The 24,059-nt window shown below is 56.6% G+C and overlaps 1 protein-coding gene across 5 annotated transcripts in view; it reads left to right on the top strand.

The window, feature by feature from the left end:
* TTYH2 (tweety family member 2) overlaps positions 1-24,059 on the top strand; it is a 43,494-nt gene that overhangs the window by 789 nt on the left and 18,646 nt on the right. Inside the window, exons 1-5 of one of the 5 annotated variants that reach the window (XM_047757034.1) lie at positions 714-861; positions 7,317-7,485; positions 8,328-8,500; positions 14,635-14,746; positions 21,129-21,349. In XM_047757034.1, coding sequence (XP_047612990.1) covers positions 845-861; positions 7,317-7,485; positions 8,328-8,500; positions 14,635-14,746; positions 21,129-21,349 — 692 coding nt within the window. In that variant the 5' untranslated portion in view covers positions 714-844. Of the gene's footprint in view, positions 1-698; positions 862-7,316; positions 7,486-7,680; positions 7,814-8,327; positions 8,501-14,634; positions 14,747-21,128; positions 21,350-24,059 lie in introns of those variants that run through there. The other 4 variants (XM_047757036.1, XM_047757037.1, XM_047757035.1 and 1 more) reach the window with 4 other exon arrangements.

Below are 24,059 nucleotides of genomic sequence, written 5' to 3'. Positions count from 1 at the left end.
CTCGAGACACCTCCCGGGTCTCTGCCCCAGGGGGCCCGCCCCGTGCCGCCGGCTAGGAAGAATCGGCTGCCTTCCTCAATCCCCATGGCTTTCCAGGCGACACCCATTAGTTGTTTGGGCAGATGGATGGCGCGCTCCCAGGGCAGGACCAAGTCTTTGAGTGCACCTGGTTTATAGAGTGGGACGCTCAATCACGGTTGAGACTGAATTTAGAACCAGTGACTCGGGACTGAGCGTTGCTCCCTTCCGTCCCCAATCTGTCAGTTCACTAGCCTCTAAAAGCGCTAGCAACGGCCGGCCTCGCCTCCCTCGTGCCACCACTGCCCACCGTCCTCACAGACACTATGTGCTTGACTTGAGAAGTAACCAGAAGCCCGGGGATCTAGCGACTGCTGTTAAGAGACAGATTCTGAGGGCTGTTTTCACTTCTCTTTCCACCTCTTTCGTCCGTGGGGCCGGGACAGATTCCAGACCAAAAGAAGGCTTCGGTTCTTGGGCGCGACCCTTCGTAGCCCTAGGGTGAGCCCAGGGCGAGGGGCTGGATCCAGGAGGGGGCCCGGATCCAGGAGGGGGCCCGGGCGGGCGCGCGCTTAGGGGGCGGGGCCCAGTCCGGGGTCGGGCGGGGCCTGGGGCTGGGGCGGGGCCTGGGGCGGGGCGGGCGGGCTTCCCGGGCCAGCAGGCGGCGGCGGCGGCGGCGGCGGCCGCAGCGGGCGGGCGCACTCCGGCCGAGCCATGCCCGCGGCGCGCGTGGAGTACATCGCGCCCTGGTGGGTCGTGTGGCTGCACAGCGTCCCGCACCTGGGTCTGCGCCTGCAGCCGGTGGACAGCACCTTCAGGCCCCGCGATGAGAGTTACCAGGAGGTGAGTCCGCGCCGCCCCCGACCCGGGCCACGGCCGGCGCCCCGGTGTCCCCGCACCACCCCTTCCCCCATCCCCAGCCCGCCGCTCTCCACACGCCCCCGCCACATACACACACACACACACACTCTCTCTCTCTCTCTCTTCCCTGCAGCCTCTTTATCCCTCTCCCCTTTCCCCTTGGGTCCTTGGGGCACAGCCTTCCCTTCTGGGAACCTCATGAGCCGGGACAACTGGAGAGATGGGAGTTAAGCAGACCCAGGGGGCACGGGGGGAAGGGCGAGGAGGTTGGGGCTGAGCGCCGATGGGGAGGGCAGCGACGCGCGGGGTGGGGGCATTTGAGCCTGTACGGGGTAATTTCGGCGCGCTCGCTTCGAGGATGCCGAGGGACGTCCCAGGGTTTTCCTCCTGCGGTTAGGAGACGGGCTCTCTCTTTCTGGGTCTGCGTAGCCTGAGAGAAGTTTGGGCAGAAACTGATGGTGTCTCCCTGTTCGTCTCCGCAGCCCCCTCCCCAGCCCCTGCCTGCAGCGTGGAAGCCGCTGCCAGCAGCTCCGCCTGGGCCCTTCCTGGAAGGCGGCAGAGCTGGGGGAGGGAGGGTGGTGTGGACCCACAGCCACATGTGGATATTCGGGAGAAGGAAGGTGGTCCCCCATCGGCCCCATCTCACACGGTGTCACCCTCCTCCTCTGTAAGACGCACCGTCTAGGCCCTGGACTTGTGTGGTTTTGTGGGTCTTAGCCAGCCACTCTCATCCTTGTGCCTCTGCCCTTTCCCGGCTTTGCTGGCTCTTTCCTCGCTTTCCTCCGTGGTTTCCGCGCCCCTAACAGAGAGAGGCGCGCTCGCTGGACAGAGCTGCAGAACTTGCCAGCCTTCTCAGGCCTGGCCAAGCCCACTCCGGCCCCGGTGGCCAGACTGAGTCAGTTTTCTGTTGCGTTAAAAATTCCGGGGCTGGGAAGCCCAGGATGGGGCCCATTTGTTTCGAGCTCAGCGCGTATAGGGGGACTTTGACCCCGGGCGGCCTCTGCCTGCCGCGTCAGGTTCTCCAGTCTCCCGGTGTGGGGCCAGGGGGCGGGGCCAATCGGGGCCGAGCGGGCCTCCGGGGAGGCTGAGCTGGGCGTCAGCTGTTCACTTCTTCTCCTGCCAGGCCAGGATTTTCTCCCAGAGGGCCCAGGGGATCCTGATCCAGTAGGGTGCGCAGGGCGCACACGGCGACAGGGAGTCTAATTATAACCCCTGGTGTCCCTATCACCCTCGGGCAGGTGGTGCCTGCCCTTCCAGAAGGAGGGGAGAAGCAGGACCCCTTCCTGCTTGCTGTTGGGCAGGGGTCTGTGGAAGAGGATGTTTGGAGGGTTTGCCTCCTTCCCAGCCTGCTTGCCCCGCCCTCTCCCGGAGCCCAGCCGTGGAAGGCAGTTCCCTGAGAATGTGGCTGAGAGCTCCAGGGAATCTTCCGCTCCCAGTGAATGCATGGAAAGAGGCGGATATGATTTCAGAGACAGCTGTGTTGCTTGCGTATACATGTACGTGTGTGTGTGTGTGTGTGTCCCCAACCCGGAGTCCGTGAGTCCCAACCCTACATCTCAGATCCTGCCCCTGGGGTCTCTAGCCATAGTTTTCGCCTTTCCACTGGAGGACGTGTAAATTGGATGGAGGAGACCTTCTGGTGTGGGCAGGGGTGATAGGGTGCCCCCATCCCCACCCCAGACACAGCTCCCGTCTGGCCAGCAGCTGTGGTTGGAGGGGCCTGAGCCTGCCTCCCTCCCGACTCAGTCCCCTGGAAAGGCAACAGCTGAGCCAAAGGGACCTACTCACAGCCCCTGCCTCTCTTCTCCCCAGGTTCACACCCTGGCATACTGTGTTGGCATCAGATGGCTCTGGGGGCATCCACTTCCCCTGGGCAGCTGTTCCCGGGCAGCCTAACACCTGGCCCCACCCCCACCCTCCTTGTCCCGGCTTTACGCTCTAAGTGGAAGATGAGTGAGGTGGGCCTAGAAGGGAAGTCTGGCTCTGGGTGTTTTTAAGGCGGCTTTTGTTTTGCTAAGTTCCCCTGTCGTCCGACCTGGGTCTCTCCTGGAAGTCCGCTTCCTCCTGAGCGGGCAGTCCCTGCACTGCCAGTCCCTGCACTGCCGGAGTCAAGCAGCAGGTCGGTGAACACCGGGGATTGGGTACCATCTGCTGTCAGTCATCCCAGAACTCAGCCACCTTGACTGGGGACAAGCACCAGGCCAGACGTGGGTCACGTGATCACCATGGCAGCCAAGCCCTTCTGGGCCCCGAGCTATAGCAGCAGCTGCGTAGCTGGGGCGGGGCTGTGCCATCCAGCTGTCAGGGTTAGAATCCCAGTTTTGTGACCATGGCAGGTCTCTGGATCCCTCTGGACCTCACTTTACTCCTGTGCAAAAGTATTAAATGAGATGTTCCTTGTAACAGAGGGGCCCCGAGCGGGGGGTAGGCCCCAGTGGTGTAACTTGTTCCTCAGCCTGGCCTTGAGGCTCAGCATCATGTCCAAGTACAGGAGCCCATGGAGGCGACAGAAGGAAGCTCGTCTACAAATGCTGATCAGGAAAGACTGCAAGACACAGGCAGAGGGGGCTTCAGCTCATGCCCCAAACATCCAAGTGAATCGTGGCTTGTGGTACAGTGTGTGTGTGTGTCTGTCTGTCTGTGTACACACCAAAGATTAGGTGGAGCTCTTGATAGGCAGTGCAGCCTAGAGGGAAGCTCGGGGCAGGGGAGGAGCCCTACAGGTCATCTAGAAGGCACTGAGGTCTGAGTGATGGCCAGGTCTCCTGGTAAACAGAGACATCCTGAGCCAAGTCAGTTCCCATCACCGCCCTGAGGAAGCAGGGCTCCCACTCACTTTCTGGAGTCTTGGGGAACCGTGGAAGCCCCCTGCTGATTGATCCCACTACCCCTTACAGCCAGAGGACCTGACTCTGAGTCCTCGTTCAGGCTGCCTGGCCTCCGTCTACCAGGCTCTTGGGGCAGCCGCACCCAGTTGGTGGGCGAGGCGAGCACCAGGTGGAGGAGGGCACCCAGCCCCGCTGGGCCCCCAACCCCAGGCGGGGAAGCAGCCCAGACCTCTCAGCCTGAGTCTTCTCCCCTTTGGTGGGTGAGGAGAAGTGGAGGGGGCAAGGGTTCCGGCTGCAGAGAGCTCATAAAAGGACCAGATCGGTTAGTGGATGCGAAGCTGCTGCCCTTGGGACGCGTGTGAGGAAGTGGAGAGGTTCTTAACTTTGCACACGTAGGCGGCTATTTTCTTGTGTTAACTTTGGGGGATTCCGGCCACACACTCCCCAGAGAGTCCCCAGTGTGCATCCTCAGGCCAGGGGAGGGGGTGGCCAGGCCCAGAACTGGAGGGCACCCCCAACTAGGGGGCAGTTCTGGGGGGTGGAGGGGAGCCCCACAGGCAGCATTAAAGAGGAGCCAAGGTTGGGACGAGGAAGCCCCATTCATCCCTTCTAAACACTGAGTCACGGTCAGCAGACAATCACGCTGCCCCCCTGCCGCCTGCCCTGAGGACGGGTGCTTAACCCTTTCTGCTCTCTGCCTCTCCCTCCAGCTCCCCTCCCCCTGGCCTCACCCATAGGCTGGCTCCGCTCTCTACCTCCTGGGGTCTTGGGGTGAGGGGGAGGCGGCGTTCAGGCTGTTGCCCCACCCCCGCCCTAGTGCAGAAGCCACTCCGGGGGCCCCAGCTGCAGCCTCCGAGTTCCCAAAATGCCAGGCAGTCACCGCTGGCCCCAGCTTGGGTCCTGGGTTCATGCTCTGGTTTCTTGTTACACAGTGACAAACCAGAACTAATTGGAGTCACTTTGATGAGGAGAGAAGCCAGAGCCTGAGCCCTGATGTGGGGGCTGTGGAGGTGGTGGCCGCCACAGGGCGCTGTGGGAGGCACGGGCTGACCTGGGACACTGTCCTTTCTTGGCTCCGGGGGAGCAGGAGGGTGTGTGAGCAAAGCTCCTGGTTTTCTCTGCTCAGGAGAGCCTCTGACACCCTCCCCCACCCCACGCACATGGGGACGTGGAGTGAATTTGGGGAGCAGGAAGATAATTGCCTGTTTGTTAGAGGGTGGCTGGTGACACTGAAGTGGCTAACAGAGGTGGCTGTGGGGGATGGTTCTGCTGGCTCCTCTTCCCTCTCCCCTCCAACCCCACCTCCCTCATTCCCACCCACCTCCCTCTCTCCCAGCCCCCTCCACCCCTGCCTTCATGCTGCCAGCACCCGAGGAAAGTTCTAGAAGTGATCTGCTAGCCAAAGGGCCTCCGCATTTGGGTTTGCCAGGCATGGCCTCCCCAGGGCTGGGCTGAAACACAGGTAACCAAATTGAGGCCAGGTGCCCAACCTTAGCATCCCAGGGCCCTGACCCTGAGACTGGGTTTGCAGGAGATCAGGAGGCTGGATTGGGCTGTTGAGGGTGTGAGGGCAGCCAGCGCAGGGACGGAGCGGGCTGGGGAGGGGCTGTGGTTTGGAGAGATTGAAACGGCACCAGCCCAAGTCGTGATTACTTCCTGGAGGTCCTTCCTTGCTGGGTGGGGACCCGTGGTAGAGTTGGTGGGTTTTCCCGTTCGGGGGGAGATGGAGAGGGACACTGTCCAGGAGGCAGGGGGAGCTGGGAGGGGGTCCGGATGTTAACCGGTCTCTAATCTATGCAAAAGGTTTATCTGGGGTTTTGTTACTTTTTTCCCCTAGCATTAATTTACAGGAAGTGCACATTCCTAAGTGTATATCTCAGTACATCTGTGTGTGTGTGTGTGTGTGTGTGTGTGTGTGTGTGTGTGTGTGTGGCAGAGAGAGAGAGAAAGAAAGAGAGAGAGAGCATCCTAATCAAAGTGTAGTCCTGACCCCCCCACCAAGGCTCCATCCCACTTGATTTCCTCCCAAAGGTAGTTAGTGTTCAGACCTCTGTCATTACAGATGAGTTTCTCTGACTTTGCATTTTGTTATCTGTTTTGTCTGCCTTCCTTCCTCCCACATCCTGTCTGTGAGGTTCACCCATAACCCCAGCTGTGGCTTAAGTTTGCTTTTAATGGCTGCATAGTATTCCATTTGCTGTATAGAGTGTTAGGTATCACCTCTCTTTTGGGGGGGGCATTTGGGTTGTTTCCAGTGTTTGGCTATTACCGAAGTGTTAGGCTGCTGTGAACATTCATGCCTGTGTCTGTGGGGAACACGAGCCCTCCTCTCTGCCAGGCAAATATTGAGGGGTAGGATTGCTGGCTCACGCAGTATGTACAGTGGTCTGCGACTTGTGCAGGGGATCCTGGGCTTTAGCAGGGGGACCTCGGGACTGCAAGGGGGCGGTCAAAGCAAAGCCTGGCATTGACCTCCACTCCTCAGTCAGAGGAGACTCTGCTAAGCAAATCTGTTTGAAGAAAAGGTTAAGCCGGAGTGCCCGTCGTGGCACAGTAGTTAACGAATCTGACTAGGAACCGTGAGGTTGCAGGTTTGATCCCTGGCCTTGCTCAGTAGGTTAAGGATCCGGCATTGCCGTGAGCTGTGGTTTGGGTCGCAGACGTGGCTCGGATCTGGCGTTGCTGTGGCTCTGGCATGGGCCGGCAGCTATAGCTCTGATTGGACCCCTGGCCTGGGAACCTCCATGTGCCACAGGTGCGGCCCTAAAAAAACAAACAAACAAACAAACAAAAAAGGTTAAGCTACTAGAAAGAGATTGAGAGAGTCCGTTGACAGTAATCAGTGCTTCCCAGACTTGAATGGCATACAGATCTTCTGGGATCCTCAATTCCGATTCACTGGATCCAGGGTGGGGCTTGAGGTGGTGCATTCTGATTCCAGAAGATGTCAATACCCCGCTGCAGGGTGGGTGAACTTCACTTCGAATAGCAAGGCACTAAACCCCATTCCATCCTTGGCCTGGGGCTACGGAGCCGCCCATGAGGGTCGTGGGCTGGGGGCTAGCAGCTCCATTCCACTGTTTCACCAGGGTGGGGCCTCCTGGCTCAGCCCACGGAGCAGACCTACTGATGCAGGCCCGGGAGCCCAGCCCCTGCCACCCCAGGAGGACTTCCACAGGGGGACGTGTCCGTGTCCGGGTCTGCTGGGCCTTCCCAGATGCCTAGAAGAGGAGGGCTTACCATCCATGCTGCTGGGTGGGCCGGCGGTGGTAGAAGGGGAGGGAATGGGTTGAGGGGGAGTACCTGGCAGCACGTGTGACACATTTATCCCATGTGGAGGTGAAAGCCACACAAAGTCACATCCACCTGTCCCCTTCCCAAATGAGCCATCTCTTCTGTCCTCTTCCCCACCACTTTGGCCATCTGTCCATGCAGCTCAGGGATAGGAAGGCCACCCGGAACCCTCACATGCCCAGCAGGTGCCCGACCCCCTGTGAGGCTCTGCCCCACCCCTATGACCCCGGGCTCAGGACAGAAGCCCCCAGTCTCTGTGTTCAGGGTTGTCGCTGGTGTGTACCTGCTTCTGCACGAGTCTTTTCTGCCCCTTAGACTGGAAGGGTCCCGGCGTCTCCCCTCCTCTGCTGATCACCACCAGACAGCTCAGACTGGAGCCCTGGGGATTCTGGGCTGGGAACACCTCGGGGACACATGGCGGCAGAAGCCTGACAGAGTGCCAGGTCCAGCCCTGGCTGGTGGCCATCAGTCCTGGTGCCATCTGGTATCCATCTGGCTGAGTCAAGAGATTGGAGGGCTGGGGATTGCAGCGGGGCGGGGGGGGGGGGGTCCCAAGCCTCCTGACAGACAGCAGCTCCCTTTGCTGGACCTGAGGAGAGCCCAAAATGGCACCTCCTCCCCCTCAGAATTCTGGGCTTTGGTGGCACCGTTGGCATCCGGGGACCGCTGTCCCTTTCAGGATGTGGTGAAAGAAACTCCCCAGGTGCACCTCCCTACTGCCCCAGCGCAGAGTTGGCCTCTTGCTGGGGATGGACCCCAACACCCAGAACAAGGCTCGGAGGAAGCAGATTCTCCATCCCTTCCTGACCCAGGTACCACTCAGCTTCTCAGACATCCTTCCCAAGCCCCGTATCCTCCAGAAGGTCTTGGATGCCCGGATCCCATGGACGTCCCTCTCCTCGTCTCTCTCAGTCATTCAGAGCATCCCCCACAGACCTCACTGTCACTTGACGATTCCTGCCTTGTCTCTTGAGCGGCTCAGAGCATCCTTCAGGCAGGGCCTGGCCCCTACCTTCATCCAGGTGTGCAAGCCCTGGACCTGGGGGCCGGCCTTGAGCTGCTCCTCCTGCCTCCACTTGTCTCTTGTCCTCTGCCCCCACCTGCACCTAAGCTCCATCTCCCCGACTCCCACCCAGCGTGAGTGTCGGGCGCCCTGCGTACAGAGCAGGAGCGTCCATCCTGGGAGGATGGACGTCAGCCGTACAGCTCGGTCCAGGTTCCTGCTCCACAGCCCCGCAGGTGCTCAGACCCGAGGGCAGGGCACGTCCCAACCCACCCCTCATCCCCCGTGGGACCAGGTGCTGACCCAGGCCTCTCCCTTCTCAGTCGCTGCTGTTCCTGGGGCTGGTGGCCGCCGTCTGCCTGGGCCTGAACCTCATCTTCCTCGCGGCGTACCTGGTCTGCGCGTGCTGCTGCAGGCAGAACGATGCGGTGCAGACCAAGAGGCGCAATTCCTGCTGTGTCACCTGGACGGCCGTGGTGGCCGGGCTCATCTGCTGGTGAGTGTCCCTCTGCGCTGGCCCCAGCATGTGTGGCTCGGGCGGGAGGCGGGGTCTCAGTGTGGCGGTAAGAGGCAGACAGAGCAGATGAAGTGTGGGCCGGATCATCTAGGTCCTGCCATAGCCTGTCCCCTGACAGGATGCCCCACCTCCGCCCCCCAACAAGCCCCAAGTGTCTTGTCAGCTGTCTGGCCATGTTCTTCTGCCTGAGCTCTGGGCACCTCAATGGGAGAGCCTGTTTCCCGGATAAATGCTGCCCCTTTTAGCAACAAGCAACGGGAATCAGATGTCTTGGATGGAGATGGAGGTTCTCAAGCATCCCCAGCCCCTACCCCCATGTGGGCCTGTCCGGGGGGCTCCTGAGCAGTTTATCCCAAACAGAGGCCATCTCTGTTCTCTGTGTCTGTGTCCTTGTCCCTGCCCTGCAGCTGCCGCCCTGTGTCTGTGATCAAAGTCCTGCTCCCCCATCTTCTCACAAGATCCAAAGCTCTTAGTGCCATCAGCCGGGTCTTCTTTGCTTTGGATGGCAAAGTGAGGATGTCTGACTTGGTGACAGCGCCACGCTGCCCAGGCAGTGTCCATACACGCGCTGGCCTTGTTTTCACGAGCTGTATTTTTCTCGATTTCGCATCTACAGAGGATTTTCCAAAAACCTCAGGTCCTCCAGCTGCAGGGCTCCTGGGGGTGGTCATGCATGGGGGTGCAGGCCCTCAATGCTCATTGTCTGTTGCATCCAAGAGCTCACATCAGGAGTCACCCCACCGTCTTGGCAGCAGGATGGGAAGTAGACGGGACCCAGAGAGGCTGGGAGGGAGGACACCGGGGGGGCTCCTCCCGGGCAGCTCACCTCCTCCCTCATCCCTCTTCTCCATGTCGCGGTTCCGTCCTGTCTGCAGTGTCAGGAGCATCTAAGCCAAAAGATAGGTGAGAACCCAAAGCAGCATTGCAGGGGTGACAGAGCATCCGGCCCATGGATGGGACCCAGGGCTGGGGGAGACACACAGCCGGGACTTAAGTCATAAGCTTTAAGGCGAGAGTTCCAGCCTCAGTCACAAGTTCAAAGATAAATATGACTTCCAGCAGAGAGGGGCCTCCTGCGAAGCCCCTCCTCCTCCTCCTAAGAGTGGGGTACGCAGGGTGGGGGGAGAGGCAGGACGGAGGTAGCTGAAGAAACCAGCAGAGTTCTTGTTGTGGCTCAGTGGATTAAGACCCCAACATAGTGTGGTGTATGCCATGAGGATGTTGGTTCGATGCCTGGCCTTGCTCAGTGGGTTAAGGATCTGGCGTTGCCGTGAGCTGTGGTGTAGGTCACAGACACGGCTCTGATCTGGCATTGCTGTGGCTGTGGTATAGGCCGGCAGCTGTAGCTCCGATTTGACCCCTAGCCTGGAAACCTCCATATGCCACAGGTGCAACCCTAAAAAGCAAAAAAAAAAAAAAAAAAAAGAAGAAGAAGAAAGAAAGAAAAATTACTGCAAATGACAGAAGAATACTTTGGAACAGTAAGAATGACTTTGGAGGGTCAATTCAATAAGTAATCATTACTGCCGCTTCAGGGGGTGAAAAAAAAGAGAGGAATGTTTGTGGCATGGTTCATTCTTCCAAATTCTCCAAGTTATATGCGCCAGGCAGGAGGGGAGCCAGCGTTGAGAAAAACAGCCACCAACTCTGCCTTCTTGTAGCTCTTGGTCTGTTGGGAGAGGCAGGGACTCGTAGGTTTATTTGATTTGAGTGATTACAAATTAAGGGGTTGGTTGGGAGGAATAGCACAGGCATGGAGTTGGAGGGCCCGAGAGGGGAGTTCCTGGGTGACAAGGCCACCAAGATCCACAGGATGAGAAGGCGTGAACTGGACAAAGGTGGGGGCAGGCTAGCGGGAAATACTTGCAGGCAGAGGGAGGCGGAGTATGTGCAAAGGCCCTGTTGTTGGGGTGGGGGTTGGCGTAAAGATTTAAGGCGCTGAAAGAAGCCAGCATGGCTGGAGCAGTGGAGGCTGCTGAGGGGGCTGGGGTGGGGGTGCTGCAGGGCGAGGGATCAGCTGTAAGTGCCATGGATGGAGGTGAACAGTTACCTTCTGTGGAGTTGGGCTCAGGTCGGTGTGAGGTGGGGGAGAGAGGCAGGGAAGGGAGTCGGAAGCAGGAAGGAGAAGGGGTACGAGGTGAGGTTGGGGGATTCGGAGGGCGAGGTGTGGCTGAACTCTTAGAGAGCAAGGATTGCGGAGAAGAGGGAAGAGTCAATCGTAGAAGAAAGTATGAACAAGGGTTTCCCCAAAAGGCGAAAGGGATAAGGGGGGAGCTCCCCCAGGCTTCTCTCTGTGGGGGGAATGGTGATTTCACATCTGGAAAAGATAATGGTGTTGTCACACCAGAGAGAGAGCAGAACCACAGGCTCGCCTTAGAAGACCAGACCTCGTGTGAGGCACAGCCGCTCCTGAGCCAACATCTCCGGTAACTCCACAGCCTGGGAGAAGACACAAAACTGGAATCCTCCCTTGATGAAAACAGGGAAAGGGAGGGGGCTCCCCGGTGGCTCAGTGGGTTAAGGATCCAGCGTTGTCACTGCTGAAACGCGCAGGTTCAGTCCCTGGCCTGGGAACTTCCGAATGCCGTGGGTGTGGCCAAAAAAAAAAGAGAGAGAGACAAGAACAGGGAAGGAGGACCTAAAGGATGGAAGAGCAGTGGCTTGATGCCCAGTTCCCAGAAAACACCAGATCCTGAGACGGATGACTAGCAGAGAAAGGAAGGAACACAGGGAGCAAGTGGAGGGTGTTTTTTGGGACATACTAAGATTTAAAAGATAAATGAAGTTACTAAATAGAAGGTCGCAGACATACAATACATTTAATGTATAAATGTTTCAACTGTGCATTTGATCCAGATCCTCGCAGTCTCCTTGGGGATGCTGTCGAGTTAGACAGATTGCACGGGGGATTCAAAGTTGGTCGGACAATCCTGGCTGGATGCAAAGACTACTGATTTACACATTGGTTCACCAGACTGGGCAGCGTGTGTGTGTGAGCCCTGTTTCAAAATGCACATTCTCTGAGTTCCCTCCGTGGCTCTTCAGAAACAAATCTGACTAGGATCCATGAAGACGAAGGTTCAGTCCCTGGCCTTGCTCAGTAGGTTAAGGATCCAGCATTGCTGTGAGCTATGGTGTAGGTCATAGACGCAGCTCAGCTATGGCGTTGCTGTGGCTGTGATGTAGGCCGGTGGCTACAGCTCCAATTTGACCTCCAGCGTGGGGATCTCCATATGCTGCAGGTGCGGCCCTAAAAAGACCAAACAGGAAAAAAAAAAAAAAAAAGCACATTCTCCGACGACGCTGCTAACACCGGATGCAGCATGGATACCCTCCACCCTTACCTGCACTTGTAACAGGTACTCCAGGCGATTCTGCCTCTGGTCCATGGACCACTTCCTGAGAAACGCTGAATTAGCGTCAAGGGCACCCTGGAAGGAGGTTTCTGTTCTTTCTTTCTTTTTGTCTTTTTAGGGCTGCACCTGAGGATATGGAAGTTCCCAGACTAGGGTCAAACTGGAGCTGCAGCTGCCAGCCTACACCACAGCCACAGCAATGCCAGATGAGAGCTGCATCTTCGACCTACACCACAGCTAAGGCAACACCAGATCTTTACCCCACCGAGAGGGGCCAGGGATCGACCCCACATCCTCTTGGGTACTAGTCGGGTTCTTAACCCGAGGAGCCACAGTGGGAACTCCTGGAAGGAGGTTTCTATAACAGTCTCATGGGGGATTCCATCCCAGGTCCTGTCCTGTTTAAAGAAAAAAATGTATGCGCATGTGCCTTCATCTTTCCCCCAAAATCAAACGCAGGGAGGCTGTTTAATGAATCTTGAGAGGACCCCCCAATGGGGTGAGTCGGATAAAACGGGATCAATGACAGAGGCAAGATTTGAGATGATTTGTTCAGGCTGGAATGTTGGACTAAAACCAACTAGATGAAACTTCGCAGGAATAAATTGCATGTTCTGCTTTTGGTTAAAACAAAACGAAAATCAATATGGGGGAGTTCCCGTTGTGGCGCAGTGGTTAACGAATCCGCCTAGGAACCATGAGGTTGCGGGTTCGGTCCCTGCCCTTGCTCAGTGGGTCAAGGTTCCGGCATTGCCGTGAGCTGTGGTGTAGGTTGCAGACGCGGCTCAGATCCTGCGTTGCTGTGGCTCTGGCGTAGGCCGGTGGCTACAGCTCCAATTCAACCCCTAGCCTGGGAACCTCCATATGCCGCGGGAGCGGCCCAAGAAATAGCAACAACAACAACAACAACAACTAAATTAAAAAAAAAAAAATCAATATGGCACCAGGAGGAGGAATGCCTGGGCTTAGCATCATTTCCCAGGGAGCCGTCCAGGGGTGTTTGTGGACGACAGGGTCAGTGGGAGGAAAGGAGCCCACCACCACCGTCGCCACTGCCAGCACACCGTGCTCAGAGCTGGAGGGACCACCTGGGCTTGGGTGCTTCACTCAGAGGCCATGTTTAAGGGTGACATTGACCAATAAGAGAGAGTTGAACCTAGAGGATGCTATAGACCAGGGTCTGGAGGGCGCGTGTGACTTGGAGAGCAAAGAAAGGGTGACACGGGGCCCGCGTCAGATGTGTGATGGAGTGTCTTGCAGAACTGGTGGCCTATTCCAGGCTGGCCCAGAGGACAACCAGGAACCAGTGGGTACATGGTTTAAAGAGGTGGGCTTTAGCTCAACATAAGGGACTTTCTACAAACCAGAACTTTTCAGTAGGACAGGTGCCTCGTGCGGAGCGGGGCGTGGGGAAGTAGGGAAAGGGTGGAGAATGGAGGGGGGTCCCCAAACCTTGGAGGGTTGGGGAGAGCCAACCATGGTTTCACACGGCCTCAGCGGTCCCCAAGCCCACGTGTGTCAGAGTCACCTGGGGAGCTAGTAAAGGTTCCTGAGCTCCCCCAAGACCTATGACATCAAAATCCCTGGGGCCCAGCCAGCACTCGTCCACCCTTCAGAGCCCTGGGACTAGAAGACAGGAGGCGTTTCCTGTTGGCTAAATGAAATATACTGTAGAGCTAGTTAGCCAGGCCGGGGACAGCTGGCCCGGAACCGTCACCCCTTCCGCCACCAGCCCACCTGCCATCTCGCCAACCCCCAGGAGAGAATTGACTCAGCTAGAGTTAAAAACCCACTCTAATGGACGTTTATAGCTGCTTTCATCATTATTGCCAAAACCTAGAAGCCACCAAGATGCCTTTCAGTAGGTGAATGGATAAATTGTAGTCCACCCAAACGTTGGAATATTATTCAGCGCTTTTAAAAAAGAGAGAGCTGTCGAGCCGTGGAAAGACTTGGAGGAATTTTCAATGCATATTACTGAGCGAAAGAAGTCTATCTGAAAAGGTTACACACTGTATGTTTCCAGCCATGGGACATTCTGGAAAAGGCAAAGCTATGGGGACAGTCAAAAGATCAGCAGTTGCAGGGGTGGGGGGTGGTGAGGAATGAGTAGGCAGAGTACAGGGGGTTTTAAGGGCAGTGAAGCCACTTTGTGTGATGCTCTAACGGTGGACACGTGGCATCATCCACCTCTCTGTGTGTGCACGGGGCCATGGGGATCTGGAAAACTGCTGTGCTCTCCATTCAGTTTTGTTGTGAAGTTAAAAAGTTGCTAAAGGAGTTCCCGTCGTGGCACAGTGGTTAACGAATCCGACTAGGAACCATGAGGTTGCGGGTTCGGTCCCTGCCCTTGCTCAGTGGGTTAACGATCCAGCGTTGCCGTGAGCTGTGGTGTAGGTTGCAGACACGGCTCGGATCCAGCATTGCTGTGGCTCTGGCGTAGGCCAGTGGCTGCAGCTCCGATTCGACCCCTAGCCTGGGAACCTCCATATGCCGTGGGAGCGGCCCAAGAAATAGCAAAAAAAGACCAAAAAAAAAGGTGCTAAAAAAAATAGTATATTTTTCGAAAGTTCAGAGTTGCCTTGTGGCATAGCAGATTAAGGGTTCGACATTTGTCACTTCAGCAGCTCAGGTTGCTGCTGTGGCACGGGTTTGAATCCCTGGCCCAGGAACTTCCACCTGCCATGGGCACGCAGCCAAAAAAAAAAAAAAATCTCCTCTGGGTGTCACCTCTAACTTTGGGATCTTTGCCCATAGTGCTGCGGTAGGCGTTGGTTTCTACGGAAACAGCGAGACCAATGATGGGGTGTACCAGCTGATCTACTCCTTGGACAACGCCAATAGCACCTTCTCTGGGATCGATGAGCTGGTAAGGTTCTGGGCAGCCGGGCCCGACTGGGAGCTGCCCGTGAGGTCAGTGTGGTCAGAACAAGGGCTCCAGTCACATCCCAGCCAGCCCAGCTCCAAGGCGCTGCACACGCCCCTTGGGGCTGTGATTGGTTCTGCCAGGAGCAAGCAGGAGGGGTGGCAGGAATGGGTCGGGGGGGGGGGGGGGGGGGGGGCGGGGCAGCCATGGGATCTGAGCACAGTGCCCTTTGTCTCAGGGGCCCCCAAATGTGGAAGGAGAGCCCCATGGTGTTTCCTGGGTCCCCTTTCAGCTCTGCGTGTAGAGACTGTGGGTGGGGTCCAAGAGACGTCAAGGGGGGAAACTCTTCAAAAACAAGTGAAGCGCCCAAAACCCAGCAAGGTGTCCTCCGGGCTCTGATTTCCAGGCGCCGTGACTCAAGCGGGGAGGGGCACGAGGTAAAGGGTGTGCCAGGCTGGCCAGGGGAGATGCGGGATTTTTAGCAAAAGGAAGAGCTCTTTTGCTGAGCCTTGAGGGCAGGGATTCGGGGTTTTCTCAAATGCAGACCTTGGTCCCAAGTGCTTGTCAGTTTCTCCAGGAGCACCCGGTCTTTCTGGCTGATTTCTCAGGCCCTCCACCCTGCTCCCAGTCACCGCTGGGCCAGGTCCCCAGCAGAGGGGTGACCTCAGCAAATGGTCCTTTGTATCAGGCAATCTCAGCCACCAAATCCAGCCCCGGCCACAGGATGTGGGCTTCATCTTAGTGCCGCTGGAAAGGGATTCTGGGGGAGGATTCGACCTCATTGCCCCTCCTCTCCCTTAAGCGCCTCTAAGGCCTTAATCCCCCCAGCCCACCCCTCCCTTAAAGAGACAGCAGTGCTGCTGCTTGGGTGGGATGGCTGGGTGCCGGGTTCCGTGGCACTGGCCGCTGAGAAAGTCCTTCTGGGGAGCTGAGGGTCATACAGCAGACTAGGGGCCCAGCTCTCCTGATGAGCTCATCCATCAATGCCTGTGTCCACTGGGACCTGTCCCTGGAGGCCAAAAGCTGTCTGGACACTGGGCTGGAGTGGCTCTATTGGGGATGGGGGAGGCGCTGGGATGGAGGAGCAGAGGGACAGTCCCTCGGGCAGGCAGCCTGACTAGCGCAAGGAGGCCTGGGTACCACCTGGTCTGGAGGGGAGCTCACTACCTGGGGACCACCCCCTCACCTCTGCCCAGGTGGCGCAGAGACTCCACCCACCAGCACCAGAACCACTGGAGGAAGAGCCAGCCCCCAAAGGACAACCCCTTCCCTGGGGAAGCCCCACAGCCTTCACTAGCTGGCTTGTGGCCATTATAAGAAATGACCTGTCTCCCCAGAGGCCTCAGGAGAAAGTCCCAGAGCCATCCTGATGGGAAATTCAAGTTGTTCATGTCCTGACCTCCCAGGAGAGATGAGCTGGGAACGAGACCCCCAGTCTCCCCAGTACTGAGAGCACCCCAGGATTGCAGCAGACCCCAGGACTCTGGATGCGCCTCTGTTCCCAAAAGGAGGGGTTCTGGGTGTCCCTGGAGGCCAGCCCCTTGTCCTCTCTCCACACTCGCAACATATGGAGGGTCCCAGGCGAAGGGTCAAATCAGAGCTGCCGGCCCACGCCACAGCCCCAGCAGCACCAGATCCGAGCCAAGTCTGCAACCTACCACTGCAGCTCATGACAACACCAGATCCTTAACCGTCTGAGCGAGGCCGGGGATCGAACCCACATCCTCATGGATACTAGTCAGATTCGTTTGTGCTAAGCCACAACAGGAATTCCTCTCCACCAGTTCTGAAAAGTGAGCTGGGCGTCCCAGGCCCTGGTGATGGTCCAGTGGACCGTGACCTGCTTCCACCCAGAGGGCCGCCTCCTTCCCCCGCTGCGCGAGCAGGTGTGAGCTGCTTTCTCCAGGGCGGGGGGAGACAGACCCCGTGTGATGGATCTCTGCCCATCCTTGGCTGGGCCTCAGGGTGGGCACCCAGTCCTCCCAGTCCCCAGGGCCCCAGGGGGAGGCAGCAGATCTTAGAGGGCTGCCCAGATCCCAGGGGTGAAGGCCAAATGTCAGATAAATGGTGTTAGTGCCTGGCAGTCTACAAAGAAGTCTCCAAATGGGGGGCATGAGAATGATGCCATTATTATAATTACTACAATCAGAGTTCCCATCGTGGCTCAGAGGTTAACGAATCCGACTGGGAACCATGAGGTTGAGGGTTCGATCCCTGGCCTTGCTCAGTGGGTTAACGATCCGGCATTGCCGTGAGCCATGGTGTAGGTCGAAGACAGGGCTTGGATCCTGTGTTGCTGTGGCTCTGGCGCAGTCCGGCGGCTACAGCGCCGATTGGATCCCTAGTTTGGGAACCTCCATATGCCGCGAGAGCAACCCTAGAAAAGGCAAAAAGACAAAAAAGAATAATAATAGTTACTACAATCATATATATGACTATGACCACCTCGAAAAAGAGAGGAGGCTTGGATTGGGGGGCCAGGGGTGCTGGGGATACAGCTCAGGCAACTCAGACCTGGGCTGGAGGGAGGCAGGCCCTCCTGGTGTCCCTTTCCTGGAACAGAAGCCCCAGCTTGTGCCTGCCCCCCTGAGGAGCCGTGTGCCTCTGTGGGTGGCAGGGTCCTGGATCAGCTGCACACTGATTTGGGGGGTCAGAAAGCATCATTTGGGGGTTCCAGGTGGGTCCTTTCTCTGGATCCAAGGCCCCCCATCTGGGCACCAGTGACTCAGGACACCAGGCTCGCCTCTAACCCCTCAGGGATTTAAACAAGGGTCCTGGGCTGACAGTCCCTGGGAGCACGGCTGCCTCGGGTTGAGCCACGTGCTCCCCCTGGCTCTCCTCTGAGCCAGCAGCAGGCCTGGGGGCAGCACTTGCCTGAAGATCTGGGCACAGGGAGGTTAGGTCCTTGCCCGGGGTGAGGAGCTAGTACATTTCAAAGCAAGAACTGGAACCCGGGGGTCTGGTCTGAGCCCTTCCCTTCCAGGCTCTGAGATGGGGGCCCTGCCCTCAGCCCCCGCCTTCACCCCTGCCCTTCTAGAAAACCTCATTAACCTAAGGAGTTTCCTCTTACAGAGATTTCCGAGCTTGAACTTGCCTCAGAATCCCCTGGAGGGCTTCATAAACAGAGTCGGCCCCCCCTCAGGGTTTCTGATTCTGTAGATCTGGGGGCAGGGCTGAGAATTTGCATTTATCCTGAGTTCCCCACCTCCCACCCCTCCCAGAAAAAAAAAAGATGTTATAAATAAGAGTTCCCTGGTGGCCTAGTGGTTAGGATTCTGCGCTTTTACCAGTGTGGCCCAGGTTCAATCCCAGGTCTGGGAACTGAGATCTTATATCAAGCCCCTGCACGCAGCAGCCAAAAAAGAAAAAAGAAAAAAAAAAAAAAAGGATGTTAATAATGAGTTCCCAGCTGATTACACCGATGCTGCTGGTCCAGGGGCCACAGCTGGAGAACCACTGACCCATCCTATGGGACAACAGCTTCCACCACCTGCTGGCTCCCCACTCCCCACACCCCAGCCTGGGGATCTGAACTGACCCTCTCTCTCTCTCTCTCTCTCTCTCTCTCTCTTTTTTTTTTTTCTTTTTTGGCCACCCCACAGCATAAGGAGTTCCCCAGCCAGGGATCCGATCTGAGCCACAGTTGTGACCTGAGCTGCAGCTGTGGGAACACCAGATCTTTAACCCACCATGCTGCCAGGCTAGGGATGGAACCTGCATCCTGGCGCTCCCAAGACGCCGCCAATCCCATTGCGCCACTCCTGAGCGGGCCCTCTCTCTTTTGAAGCATTTCTCTTCCCCAGAGAGAGAGCCCACTCCCATCTCTGTGTCCCTGTCTGTGGCTCCCTGCAGGGAGCTCTGTACCCCCACAAAGAACTGCCAAGGACCAGGTGGAAGGGGGAAGCGGGGGAGAGGAGGGTGTAACTAGGTCAACGTTGCGATTTTAATTTTTTTCTGTTTCGATTGGTTTCCTATGGGAAGAGATCAGGAGGAAAGAGAGAACCTAACAGATGTTTGCTGGCTTTTGGGGTTTTTTTTTGTTTGTTTGTTTTTTTGGTTTTTTTTTCCAGCGAGGGATTTAAGAAATAAGTTAAACACTGAGAGCTACGGAAGGGGGAAAAGTCGTCTTACAGGAAGAGTTTACAGAGCGCTTTTAACAGCCCTGGGGTCTCAAGTTTAAGTGTCACATAGGAATATGAAAATATCACGTAGGACAGGTTTTGCTCCTAAAGCACGTGTCTTACTGAGTTGAAAAGGAGCGTCTATGAGGGTTAGAAACAGCGAGGGAAGGAGGCAGAGACAGGAGCAATGAGATCTCAAGCAGGTTTATGGAGAGAACTCAGGCTCCCAGCAGCTTAGGGAGCTGCTGTTTACATAGGGAAAGGGGTGGTCCCTATTTTTAGCACCGGCTCCTGATGGCATATGAACCAGGGAAGATACAAGTTATGTTGTTACAATTTCCCTTTCTCCAGCTATTCTTGTCCTGCAGCTTTGTGTTTGATTTTGTGCAGTTACCACCTAACACCCCAAGGTGAGCTTTCCTCACTGCAGTTACTTGTAGGCGTCCAGTGTCCCTACCCTCTGGTGTCTCTTAGTCTTTAGTCCGCTTCTAAGAACCAGGAACAAGTCCGAAAAAGGAAAAACCTCTGACCCTGAAAAAATAAAATGAAACAAAGGGGGCCATTCTCTTCTCTGGAACCAGGAACTCACAGCCTAGCACAGATGTAAAAAGCCACAAAGCTGCGTCCAGGCCCCCTAACGCGGGGGAACAGCGTTTGCTGCCAGGAATGGTGTCTGATGGCCTTGCCTCGGAACTCCTAAGCCTTCCTTAGCTTCCTTCCAGACCAGAGGGAGCTGAAGGCTGCCTGGAGGGTCAGCACACACTCCGCGCTCCCAGCCGGTTGTGCTTGTTGCTTTCGCCTGATGATCTCCAAGCACCCCAGCCCTTCTTCCCCTCACTGCCCATACCCAGGCTGGGAACAAGCTTGGGGGGACAGGCTTAGGGTTCCCAGGCAACGTTCGTGGGCCCTGCCAGAACCCTGCATCCTGGCTGTTGAGAGGCACCTTTCCAATACCTGTGGCCCTTGTTTGCGAGCCCAGGACAGTCACTGCCCTCGTCCTTCTCCCTCCACTTTTTTTTTTTTTTGAGCATCTGAAATTCTTTATTGGAAGCTAATTGCTATTTACTTCCTGCTCCACTTTTGAATAGAAAGATGCTTCCGAAGTTCCCGTTGTGGCTCAGCAGGTTGAGAACTTGACTACTATCCATGAGGATGCAGGTTCAATCCCTGGCCTCGCTCAATGGGTTAAGGATCCAGTGTTGCCACAAGCTTCGGTGTAGGTCGAAGATGCAGCTCGGATCTGATGTTGCCGTTGCTGTGGCACAGGCCGGCAGCTGCAGCTCCAATTCAACCCCTAGCCTGAGAACCTCCATGTGCCGCTGGTATGGCCCTAAAAAAAAAAAAAAAAAGAAAGAAAGAAAGAAAGAAAAGAAAGATGCTTGCTTCAAGGTCCACTCAACTCCAGGCAGGACAGAAGGGAGATAGGGGGGTTGGGATGATCGCACACAGAAAGCACCAGTTTCCTCCTCCTGTCACGTGTCCAGGCTGTTCAGAGGGAGGCAGGATCGGGTCTGCCTGCATTAATTCAAAGTTCCATTGTTCTGCCCTCGCTCGTGTTCAGGAGGCTGTGAGCTGTTGCTTGACAACAGAGCCTTTCTCTTGTGAGATGCTGAGAAAGCCGATTGCAGAAGCCAAAGGTCAGGTAGCAGAGGGACTCTTGGGTTTAAACATTTTATTCCTCACCCTAAATGAGAATCCATCGTCCAAAGTGTTGAAAGTTTTAAGAGAATCTTCAAGGAAGAAAAATGGCTTCTCTGGGAGTTCCTGGTATGGCTCAGCGGGTTACAAACCTGGTTAGTATCCATGAGAATGTGGGTTCGATCCCTGGCCTCACTCAGTGGGTTAAGGATCGGGTGTTGCCGGATGCCGCATTGCTGTGGCTGTGGTGTAGGTGGCAGCTGCAGCTCTGATTCGACCCCTAGCCTGGGAACTTCCACGTCTGTGCAGCAGGTTCTGTCCTAAAAAAGCAAAAAGAAAAAAAAAATGGCTTCTCTTGTTTGCTCCTCCTTCTGGGTCTGTCTTTATAGTGGGGCTCTGGGTATTGGAGCCCAGGGCCCGGTTAAGGCCAGGTCGGGCCTGTCCCCTGGATGGAGGGACCCTTGGGCTAGGTGGGTGGTGGGAGCCTCTGGCATCCATCCTTTGCTGTCTGGATCCTCTGCCTTCAGGGCTTGGGGCACGTGTTCAAGGCCAAGCCCTTCTCCAGAGTCAGGCAGAGGCTTCCACCCACCCAAGGCCCCTCCGACTCACAAGCCCCGCCCCCCCAGGTGTCCGGAACCACCCAGAGGATGAAGGTGGACCTGGAGCAGCACCTGGCCCGGCTCAGTGAGATCTTTGCCGCCCGGGGTGATTACCTCCAGACGCTAAAGTTCATACAGCAGATGGCGGGCAGTATCCTTGTCCAGATGGCAGGGGTGCCCGCGTGGAGGGAGGTCACCATGCAGCTGACCGAACTGGCTGACCAGACTGGCTACGTGGAGTACTACAGGTGAGGGGCCCGGCTGCTCCAGCTCCCTTCATCCAAGTCAGCATCTTGGGGCTCAGGAGGGAAAGTGCCACCCAAGGTCATAGTAAGCCATTGGCTGAATCAGAGGACTTGAGAGCTGGTGGGTGGGCCCGTAGTACAGCCTGCTCGTCCAGGCAGGCACTGAGCCCTAGAGAGGGGCAGGGATGTGCCAAGATCTCCGCACACAGCAGGGGCCCCTCTGGGACCAGCATTCTTGGTGGCTGGCCTGGGTGATGCACAGGTAGTTTAAGGGTCCCTCGTCTGCTGGGGCTTTGGGGATGGGATTTCCTGCACCAGAGATGCAGGAGGCCAGGGAGATGGAGGCCTCTTTGCCGGCGTGGCACCTCCCCACTGGGCAACTCCTTAGCAAGCCCAGGGATGCCCCCGCCAGAGTGATGGGGGCTACAAGGCACCGTCCCCGCCTTCCCTGTATCAGGAATGTAGACTCATACCTGCATTATCTCATCTTTGGGGTTTTGTTTACATCTCCCCTGCCTCCCCATCACCCAGACCCCATCCCCGATGAAGACATTGAACCCAGGCCAGCTGGCCAGGGACCAGCCGCCTCCCTCCATGCACGGGGTCTGGTGAAGCTTACGCTGGGCAGAGCCATGGAAAGGAGGCTTTGCGCGGCTCCCAACCAAAGGGTGGCACGAACTCCTGGCATATAGGTCCTTGTGCCCCCAGGGGAGGGCGCCTGGCAGGGAGGAGGTGCTGGGGAGCCAGTATCTGCTCTTTGGGTGCCCCACCCCCTCTCCAGTTCATTGCCTCTTCTTCAAGCCTCAGCCAAGGTCAGAGTCTTTACCCTAACGTTGCACAATGTACTATGGATTCATTTCCCCTTTATGAGAAAGCCCCGCCCCAGGCTGAACTAATACTGATCCAGAGAAAATGCTCCTGGTGGCCTCTGGCCAGAGACCTCCCCATCCAGGCCTCTCCTCCCCTTCCCTGGGGTAAGAGATGGCCGGGCCCTGACAAGGGGGAGCTGGTGGGCCCCCCAGCTCCAGGCATCACCCCTTATCCCTCCCCCACCCCAAGGCTCCAGCCCCTGCCTTCCCAGATATGACAGATGCAACTTCCCCAATTTTTTTTTTGGCTTATGTCCCAAAGTGCCTTTCTCCCGAGTGACCAAAAGAAACTGCCAGCTCTAAGGACCGGCTGGGACCTGTGACCCCAGAGGCATCTGATGAGTCCCATGATGTGGGAGTCATTCATGGCCTGAGCCTTCAAAGTCTTTGTCAGGGAAAGCGGGTGTCCATCTTGACCCCGCCTTTGCAGTCTCCCTGAGCAGCCATAGCTGCGAACGTGGGCAGGTGGAGAATGACCATGCTGAAATGAGAATGTATGCGTTTGTCTATATCAGAAGGCTTATTTTTTAAGATTTTTTTCTTTTTTTTTTTGTCTTTTTGCTATTTCTTTGGGCCTCTCCCGCGGCATATGGAGGTTCCTGGGCTAGGGGTCGAATCGGAGCTGTAGTCACCAGCCTATGCCAGAGACACAGCAACGCTGGATCCGAGCCGCGTCTGCAACCTACACCACAGCTCACGGCAACGCCGGATCGTTAACCCACTGAGCAAAGGCAGGGACCGAACCCGCAACCTCATGGTTCCTAGTTGGATTCGTTAACCACTGCGCCACAGTGGGAACTCCTAAGATTTTTTTTTTCTTTGTACAGCCACAGTTGCAGCACATGGAAGTTCCCAGGCTAGGGGTCGAATTGGAGCTGCAGCCACAGCAACACCGGCTCTTTAACGCACTGAGCAAGGTCGGGGATCGAACCTGCATCCTCATGGATCCTAGTCGGGCTTTTAATCCGCTGAGCCATGGCAGGAACTCCGACATTATTTTTGAAAGGGTTAAGGGTGCTAACAACTGCGTGGTATCTATTTCAGTGTGGGTGATCGAGGGGGTCCCCTGGAACCCACATCCCCAACCCCCACCCGTTGTTCGGGTCTAGTCCAAGGTTAGCACCTGTGGCTTCTGAGCGTTGGCAAAATGTTCTGGCCCTTCGCCTCGTCTGCTGTTTGCTCCCTCCCTCCCTCTCCTGAGCTGCCGCAGAACAAAAGCTTCATTTGATTCTTCATGAGCTAACCGGCCTTATGGGCTGGGTTTCCTCTGCACAGCCTCCCCATTTTTGCTTTCCAGATGGTTCTAGAGCATAGCCATCCAGCTAAGCGAATACTTAGTAGTACTTTTACACAAGGGCCGGCTAAGTCCTGGAGGCAGTTAAAAAGCCAGGAGGCTTACAAAGGGTGTAACAAAGCCAGCACTTGGATGGAGGCCGGATGTGGGAGGAGCGGCGGGAGTAAGGGCCTCCGCCACGGTGGGAGCCAAGTTCTCAGTTAGAAACACATCCCCAGGCCTTCGCCTGGCTCCTCTGGGAAAACGCATCTGCCTCGAAGAGCTGCTTCCAGGAACCCCGTACGACACGAGGCGTAAATGCAGAGAGAGGACGTTGAAACACAATCGTGGAGAGTTGGTTAGAAGCAATCCTAACTTGATTTCCTGCTAATACACAGAGGAGGGAGAGGTAACTAGAAACCTTTAGGTCTGAAACACGAAACCAGATTTTGAGAGGTTCCTAATTGTTGGTGCGGTGCCTAATGGCTGGCTCTGTTTCTCGCAGGAAGGCTCAGAGACAATGGAAAGAGCCTGGAATTCCCAGGACAGTTTCTTCTCCCACAGGCCTCAG

This window comes from Phacochoerus africanus, chromosome 14 (genome assembly GCF_016906955.1).
Source record: "Phacochoerus africanus isolate WHEZ1 chromosome 14, ROS_Pafr_v1, whole genome shotgun sequence".
Taxonomy (NCBI): domain Eukaryota; kingdom Metazoa; phylum Chordata; class Mammalia; order Artiodactyla; family Suidae; genus Phacochoerus; species Phacochoerus africanus.
Note: the sequence above shows the minus strand (reverse complement) of the source record. Positions and strands in the feature narration are given on the sequence as shown.